The sequence below is a fragment of the Trichechus manatus genome, unplaced genomic scaffold, assembly GCF_000243295.1.
Source record: "Trichechus manatus latirostris isolate Lorelei unplaced genomic scaffold, TriManLat1.0 scaffold00069, whole genome shotgun sequence".
NCBI lineage: Eukaryota > Metazoa > Chordata > Mammalia > Sirenia > Trichechidae > Trichechus > Trichechus manatus.
This window is the reverse complement of record NW_004444005.1, coordinates 2915203-2924086: the sequence shown is the minus strand read 5'-3', so window position 1 is coordinate 2924086 and position 8884 is coordinate 2915203. Positions and strand designations below refer to the sequence as shown.

General features: G+C 44.2%; 1 protein-coding gene across 1 annotated transcript in view; it reads left to right on the top strand.

Annotated features, from left to right (window-relative positions):
* ESYT1 (extended synaptotagmin 1) overlaps positions 1–8145 on the top strand; it is a 21274-nt gene extending 13129 nt beyond the window's left edge. Inside the window, exons 25-31 of the mRNA XM_004379940.2 lie at positions 5889–6029; positions 6161–6315; positions 6422–6520; positions 6605–6736; positions 6811–6916; positions 7103–7152; positions 7349–8145. Of these exons, the coding sequence (XP_004379997.1) occupies positions 5889–6029; positions 6161–6315; positions 6422–6520; positions 6605–6736; positions 6811–6916; positions 7103–7152; positions 7349–7388 (723 nt within the window). The 3' untranslated portion in view covers positions 7389–8145. The remainder of the gene's footprint in view (positions 1–5888; positions 6030–6160; positions 6316–6421; positions 6521–6604; positions 6737–6810; positions 6917–7102; positions 7153–7348) is intronic.
* Positions 8146–8884: the final 739 nt, after the last annotated feature.

Below are 8884 nucleotides of genomic sequence, written 5' to 3'. Positions count from 1 at the left end.
AAGTGTTGCTTCCTCTTCTATGCTCTGAAATAGCTTGAGTAGTACTGGTACAAGCTCTTCTGTAAATGTTTTGTAGAATTCTCCAGTGAAGCTATTGGCCCTTCTTTTTTGATATGTGCTTTTATTGCTATGAATTCTTGTCTAAGAACTGCTTTTGCTGTGTCCCACAGGTTTTGGTATGTTGTGTTTTCATTCTCATTTGATTCTAGAAATTTTTATTTCATTTTTAATTTCTTCTGTTGCCCAGTGGTTTTTTAGCAAGGTGTTATTCAGTTTCCATGTATTTAATTTTTTTCCCCTGTTCTTCCCATTACTGATTTCTAGCTTTACAGCGTTGTGGTCAGAGAAGGTGCTTTGTATTATTTTGATGTTTTTTTAATTTATTGAGGCTTGCTTTGTGGCCTAAAATATGGTCTATTCTGGAGAGTGATCTATAATATGGTCTATTCTGGAGAATGATCTATGTACATTGGAGAAGAATATATACTGCGGTGCTGTTGGGTGGAATGTTCTGTATATGTCTATGACGTCAAGTTGGTTAATTGTGTTATTTAGGTCTTCTGTATCTTTGTTTAGTTTCTTTCTATTTGTTCTATCTTTGACCGAAAGTGGTGTGTTAAAGTCTTCTACTATTATTGTGGAACTGTCAATTTCTCTTTTCAATTCTGTTAGAGTTTGTTTTGTGTATTTTGAAGCTCTGCCATTGGATATGTAGATATTTATTATGGTTATGTCTTCTTGGTAGATTGTCCTTTTAGTCATTATATGATGCCCCTCCTTGTCTCTTATAATGGATTTTGATTTAAAGTCTATTTTATTGAGATTAATATTGTCATTCCTGCTCTTTTTTGGTTGCTGTTTGCATGATATATTTTTTTTCTATCCTTTGATTTTTGACCCATTTATGTCTTTAGGTCTAAGATATGTTTATTACAGGCAATATATTGATAAATCATTTTTTTTTAATCCATTCTGCCACTTTCTCTCTCAACTAGTGCATTTAAACCATTTACATTCACTGTGATTATTAATAGATATGAATTTACTGCTGTCATTTTGTTATGCTTTTTGTTGTGGTGTGCCATTGTCTTTGTTCTGCTTAATTTTCTGTGCTGAGTTCTTTTTGTTTATGTATTTTCATTTCCTTCATTGTTGTTGATTTTGTGTTTACTGGGTCTTTATGATTTTCTTCTTTATTTTGGTGTGTAGGCTTATTAACTTTCTTTGTGGTTGCTCTGATGTTTACCTTTATCTTGCTAAGTTTAAAACAGTCTATCGTTTTTTGATATCGCCATGACTTCCTCTCCATATGAAAGTCCTATGTCCCAGTTATTCCACCTTTTTTGTTTTGAAGTTGTCATTGCTTACAGATTGACATCTGGTTCCGTTTTCGGTTCTGTAGCTTTATCTTACTTTTGAGATTTTTCTACCTGGGCTGGCATCTTGGTGATGCCGTCGTGTGGCTTACTGTCAGGTTGTTGTCTGATGTCATTTGTTCTCTATCCAAAGGGCTCCCTTTAATATTTCTTGTAAGGATGGTCTGGCTTTTACAAATTCCCTTAATTTCTGTTTATCTGAGAATGTCCTAATTTCATCATGATATTTGAGAGACAGTTTTTCTGGGTATATGATTCTTGGTTGGCAATTATTTTCTTTCAGGGTTTTATTTATATCATCCCATTGCCTTCTTGTCTGCATGGTTTCTGCTGAGAAATCAGAGCTTAGTCTTATTGGAGTCCCTTTGTAGGTGATATTTTGCTTTTCTCGAGCTGCTCCCAGAATTCTCTCTTTATCTTTGGACTTGGAAAGTTTTATTATGATATGTCTTGGTAACTTTCTTCTGAGTTCTATCCTGTATGGGGCTGATCGAGCTTTTTGGATGGAAATCTTCTCATCTTTCACAATACTGGGGAAGTTATCTCCCAGCAGATCTTCAAAAATTCTCTCTGTGCTTTTTCTATTGTCTCCTCCTGCTCTGGGATTCTGATCACATGTAAATTATTCATAGTGTCTTCATAGTGTCCCACGTAACTCTTAGGGTTTCTTCTCTTTTTTTCATTCTTTTTCCTGATTGTTCCTCAAGCAAATTGGTATCAAGGGATTTGTCCTCTATTTTGCTAATTCTTTCTTCGATTGTTTCAATTATACTTCTGTGTCCTTTGATTGAGTTATCTATCTATGATATTTTATTGTTAATCTTCTGGATTTCCAGTTGCTGTTTTTGTATAATTTCTAATTGTCTACTTAATATGTAATTTTGTTCTTGTGTTATTTTCCTGAATTCTTCTAAGGTTTTGTCTGTGTTTTCCTTGATCCCTTTGAGGACCCTATATATAAGTCCTTTGAATTCCTTATCAGGCAGTGCCATTACCATTTCAACCTCAGGAAGGTTTTCTGCCCCTTTATTTTGGTTACTTGGTTGAGCCAGCTTCTCTTATTTCTTTATATAATTTGATATTGTTTGCTGTCTTTGAGGCATTAAGGTGTTATTTTATTTATTTATGATTTTGTTTTGTTTTGTTTTGATATATCAGAGCAGGTGCTCCCTCCGGCAGGGAGAAGGGCAGGGTGGGTGGCCAGGGATCACACAAGCACTCTGTCTGACAGGGGAGGGGTGAGATGGGGGGCTGAAGGCTGTGCAGGCACTCTCTGTAACAGGGCAGGGCAGGGTGGCAGCCGGGGAGTGGAGGGGGTTTGTGCAGGTGCTCTCCCAACTAGGGGAGGGGTGGGTGGACTGCCAAGAGGCACACGCAGGTGGTCTCTCTGGTGAGAGAGGGACAGGGCAAGCATCTGGGAGGTGCACAGGCATTATCTCCAGTCGGGGAGGGGCTGGGCAGGTGGCTGGGGAGGGAGGGACAGAAAAAAAAAGAAATAGGATGGGGGGCTCGTCTGTTGCTCCATGTTCACCACTTGCCCTACCGTTCAGGTACCACTGCTGGAGAGTAACCCTGTCTCTGGGTCCCGATTTCCTCCCTGCTCTGTGTATGTCGGGATCCCTGAAGTTCTCGTCCTCTTTCCTGTACTTTCCCTCTTTAGCTCCAGTTCATGTCCTACTCACCTTTCTTCACTCTGAGTATGTCTTTGCAGTTTCTGTGCCTCCTATTGGGAGTTCTGTGTTGTCTTCCTATGCTTCTCAACCAGGGTCAGTGCTGGCTTTGTCTCAAAATGGCCCTTCTATGCCAGACTGGCTGGCAGGGCACCTCTGCTCCATATCTCTGCCCGTTTGCTGCTGTTGTTCATTTTCTTTTTCCAGTCAGTGTTTGATCTAATTCTGTATCCTTTCATTTGATGCTCAGGGTTCCATGTTTGTCATCTGTATCTGTTACACTTTGTTTCTTGGGTCTTTGCTTTAGAGGGATGGTGTGGTGCGTCTGACTAGGCCACCATCTTGAATGTGGGCCAAAAGATCTATTCTTATCTTTATGGAGTTCTCACTCTCTTTTGGGAGAAAAACAACCAGAGAATACTTCCAGATTGATAACTGCTGAGGTAAAAGGTACTGTGGCAGAAAATGGAGATGTTCTAACTTAGACTAGGGGAAACGGTAGATGTAGTAAGAAAAGCATTTTTAGATGACTCCTGAGTTTAAGAGTAAACAGGCTCTAACCAAGAAAAGAAGGGCAGGGAAGCTCTTCTGGCTGAGAAAAGAACGGAGAAGAATGAAAGGGAAGTTTATTATAGATGAGAGAGGTAGGCCAGAGCAAGATCACAGGGGCTCTTGAATATTATACTAAGAAGTTTGGCTCTTATCCTAAAGGCATAGGGGAACTTTTAAAGGAATGAGGAACGACATATCCAGATTTGCATTTTAGGAAGATCATGCAAGGTGAAGAATGGACTGGAGAAGGACATCACTGGAGGCAGGTAGATCAGTTAAGAGATGATTAGAGTAATCCAAGCAAGAAATGACAAAGGCCTGATGGCATTCGGCTGTTGTTTTGACATGGAGTGGAGGGGGAACAAGGAACAGCCTAGATGACTCCTGGGTTTTTGGCATGGGTGGCCAGATGTAAAAAGGTGCCATTGCCAACACAGGGAATACATAAAGACAGGAATTTTTAAATTTGTTACTGTTAAGGGACATCCAAGGGGAGACATCCACAAGATAGATCTATGGCCCATTGTGGTGTTCTTTCATCTCCCTTTTTGAGCACCAGGAGCATGCAACAGGTAGTGATTGTAGTCATGAGTGTGAACAAAGTCTCTTAGGGCATATGTAGAGTGAAAAGAAGACAAAGGGTGGACATGTGAGGCAACCCAACAATTAAAGGGCAGACAGAGGAAGAAGAGCCCTTTCAGGGGACTGAAGTGCAACCAGAGTGGAAGGACACTCACCAGGAAAGAGTGGGTGACAGAAACCGAAAGAAGAATGTTTAAAAAAAGAGGCCAAATGTTGCTGAAAGGTAAAATAAGATGACTGAACACTATTCATTGACTTTGGAAACTAGGAAATCACTGATTATTGGAGCAACTTCAGTAGTATGAATGGAGTAGAAACTAGATTTTGGTGGGTTGAAGGGTTAGCAAAAAATGCAGAGGTATGGGAGGGAGGGAGAGGATAGGTGGAAGATAATGTAGGGGTGCTGATTTCCTCTTCTTATGGAGTAGGGAGTCAAGAAATGCCTTATTAACACAGTTTATAAAGAAAATGTTCTACATTCTACCTTGGTGAGTAGCATCTGGGCTCTTAAAAGCCTGTGAGCAGCCATCTAACATACTCCACTGGTCTTACCCCTTTGGGAACAAGGGAGAATGAAGAAAACAAGATACAAGGGAAAGATTAATCCAAAGGACTAAAAGACCACAACTACCACGGCCTCCACCAGACTGAGTCCAGTACAACTAGATGGTGCCCGGCTACCACCACTGACTGCTCTGACAGGGATCACAACAGAGGGTCTCAGACAGAGCTCGAGAAAAATGTAGAACAAAATTCTAACTCACCAAAAAAAAGACCAGACTTACTGGCCTGACAGAGACTGGAGAAACCCTGAGAGTATGGCCCCTAGACACCCTTTTAGCTCAGTAATGAAGTCACTCCTGAGGTTCACCATTCAACCAAAGATTAGACAGCCCCATAAAACAAAATGAGACTAATGGGGCACAACAGCCCAGGGACAAGGACTAGAAGGCAGGAGGGGAAAGGAAGGCTGGTAACAGGGAACCCAAGGTTGAGAAGGGACAGTGTTGACATGTTGTGGGGTTGTTAACCATTGTCATAAAACAATATGCATACTACTGAATGAGAAACTATTTGTTCTGTAAACCTTCATCTAAAGTGCAATAAAAGGAAAAGAAATGCCCTCTGAAGTTGATACAGCAATAAGTAGAGAATCAACCACATGAATTATAATATAAACCAAGAGAATTAAAAATAATGTAATTATTTATTAACACTAGCAGAGGTAGAGAGGAGGTATAAATGATTTCAGTTCCCCATCTTTCATAGCAGGGAATCAGTAGATACTATGAGAAGTTGGTAAATAATGAACTGGAGACATGGGCATATTATTTAGAATTATGCCAAAAAGGAAAAAAAAAAAAAAATAGGGTTTAAAGGTAGTCACATTTGGAGTATGGAAATGGGGGTAGGATGGGCAGGAAACATTTACTTTTAATTTAATTCCATTTTTGCTGTTCTTTTCTCTACCCTGTGCAGATATTACTTGTATAATTTGAGAAAGATTAGGAAGTAAAGATGAGTGCAGTCTACTTGGGTTAAGAAAGGAAGGAAAGTGGAACTGACAACTATTACCATAGCTTCCCTGCCCTTCACAAAGGGGAATCTCTCACCAAAACAACCCAGTCCAAGCATGTGGACCTCAACACCAGGATTAAACAATCTGTCATTGCATTTGCCCCTTGATCACGGTCATGTTGCTCCACAGGTTCGGGGCGAGGGGGCTGGCACACTGGGCTCGTTATCACTGCCCCTCTCGGAGCTCCTCGTGGCTGACCAGCTCTGCTTGGATCGCTGGTTTACACTCAACAATGGTCAAGGGCAGGTGCTCCTGAGAGCACAGCTAGGGGTGAGTGCCAGGAGGTGGTGGGCAGGCAGAGGGAAGGCCTTCACAGCTGACGAGCCTCCCCAGGAGGGTAGGAACAGAGGGTGGTGTCCTTACAGCGCTCTGCCAACCTCACAGCTCTCTTGCCCACCTAGATCTTGGTGTCACAGCACTCGGGAGTGGAGGCTCATAGCCACAGCTACAGCCATAGCTCCTCATCTCTGAGTGAAGAGCCAGAGCTCTGGGGGGGTCTCCCACATGTCACCTCCTCAGCTCCAGAGCTCCGGCAGCGCCTAACACATGGTGACAGGTAAGGGGCTGAGGCAGAAGGATGGGATGTAGTCAGGAATGTGAAGTATGAGTTACAGCTTCCCTCGGCTCTGCCTTCTTCCAGATCTGTCTCCATCTCTCCACAGTCCCCTGGAAGCAACTGCAGGGCCTCTGGGCCAGGTAAAACTGACTGTATGGTACTACAGTGAGGAACGAAAGCTGGTCAGCATTGTCCACAGTTGCCGGTGAGACCTCGTCCCTCCTTTTGTCCAAGGGCCCCCCACCCCTTCCCTTGAATTGCCTTATCCACTTGCATTCTCTTGCTGCAGGGCCCTTCGACAAAATGGGCGGGACCCCCCTGATCCCTATGTATCACTGTTGCTACTGCCAGACAAGAACAAAGGCACCAAGAGGAAGACCTCACAGAAGAAGAGGACCGTAAATCCAGAATTCAGTGAACGGTCAGTGGGCACTGAGGTGGAGAGATGGTAGGTTTGGGGGGACCCCTTGCCCCTAACACCCAGCTCCTCCCCAGGTTTGAGTGGGAACTGCCCCTGGATGACGCCCTCAGGCGGAAGCTGGATGTCTCTGTGAAGTCCAGTTCCTCCTTCATGTCAAGAGAGCGTGAGCTGCTGGGGAAGGTGAGAGGGCTGGAGTGGGCAGGGAAGAGGTGAGAGTAAGAAGCTGTCGGTACCAAGCACCCCAGGTGGTATTCTAGAGGGGACCCTATCACCTCTCAGTGGCTTGGGACCAAGAATGTGTGATGATGGGACATGTTCTTCGGAGATATCAAAGTAACATCTTGCCTCTACCATCCTCCAATGCAGGTGCAGTTGGACCTAGCTGAGATAGACCTTTCCCAGGGTGCAGCCCAGTGGTGAGTGTCTGGATGGGGTGGGAAGGGTCTGGATATAAAGTGGGAGAAATTCCAGTCACAGGAAAAGAAAAAAGGATGCAATCCGAAGTGAGAACTGTTGATTCTATGAACTACAGAAGTCCTTGGCTGGTGTCTCCTTTCTAGGAGAGTATAAGAGCCATATTTCTACCTGAGCCTTCTCTTCGTGTTTCCACAGGTATGACCTCGTGGATGACAAGGACAAGGGCAGCTCTTAGGAGCTGGGATTACCAGCCTGACTCAGCAATGCCTCTTTACCTTGCCTCTTGCTGCATCACTTCCTCAAAGTGATGAGCCTAAAGCTAGGGCCGAAGGGCAGAGCGTGCATCGCATCAGCCCTCTCACCTCCCAGGCCCGTACTAGGGCCTTTGCTTGACCAAAGAGAAGGACCATATATTACCGTTTACTGCACAGCCTTTATTCTTCTGGGCTCTTGGGCAGGGACCTGAGCTGGCTATTTCCTGCTCTGCCTGTACCTTGTCCTTCTTTCCTGCCAACTCCCCAGGGCCTTCTGTACCTGTGCCTGGCCACTGGCAGCGCTAGCAGTGGCATCAGCTTATGCCAAATACAGCTTTTGAAAAGATGTTTTTCTTATTTAGCTGGAGGATCACCTTCTTCCCTACTGTGAGAAGGCAGGTAGGGTAAACGTGAGTGGTAGGGTGGGCAGGCCATGAGCTGCTTGGACTACTGCATGCGGTGAATGGAAAGCAACCTAGGCCCCGTATCATGTTCTAGCCCCACTCTCCTCAAGCCTGTCCCGAAAATGACAGCTGCCATGATGGCTGGGGCCGGTCTCTTGATTCATTTTGGGAATCAGGAACACCTGGATTCAGGAGCGCTCGGGACATCAGGGCCAATTTTTTGCTCAAGTGCCTAGGCTGTCAACTTACTGACTAGAACGGAATCTGATACTTTTAATTTTGCACCAACGCTGCCAATCCACTGTATCTTTCATTAAACATTATACTCAAACCAGCTGTGGCTCTTTTCCTTAAGGACAGGGAGTGCAACCTACCCATCAATCAACCCAAGGGTTTATTCCAACAGTCAGAAGCCTTTATTAAACTCAGTGGTAGTGAATCTTGTCAGTATAATTAGTGGCCAGATCCTACTGGGGTGTAGTCATCAAGCATGTAGGTTCCATGAGGATGGTTGAGGGACCTGCGTGAAGCAGCTGCTGTCGAGTTTCAGGTGAAAATCATTCCCAGTCACAGTGAAGCCTGTTACCCATCCAACTCACCTGCTGACCATATGGTCTCATAGGTTTTCTAGGGAAAGGATTCCTAGAACTGGCAAACCTGGAACTTGGTGCCACAGCACAAACTCACAGAGTGCCTTGATGCCATCAGGGTGTGCTCAGCCATGTCCACAAGGGCTTCAGGCCCACCCAGCAGGCAGCTCAATGAGAAATAGTTTATATCCATTCAGATCTGCTCCCCTTTAACTCTGCTCCTTTCAAGACCCTTCCTGGAATGCAAGCTATAGAAGCTGTGCTCCATCATTTCTACGCACCAAACAAAAAGGGAGCATCAGCTGTGAAAACAGGGTCACTGGTATAGGAAGTTGGAGGTTTATTTCATAGCTGCCCCATGTACCTTATTTGCATTATTAACAGGCTGTCCAATCCTCTTGGTGGGTCACAAGCACCTTATTTGCATAGTCCCACACCCTTCCACTCATTTTGTGGGAGTCACAAGACTATGGCTAGAAGGGC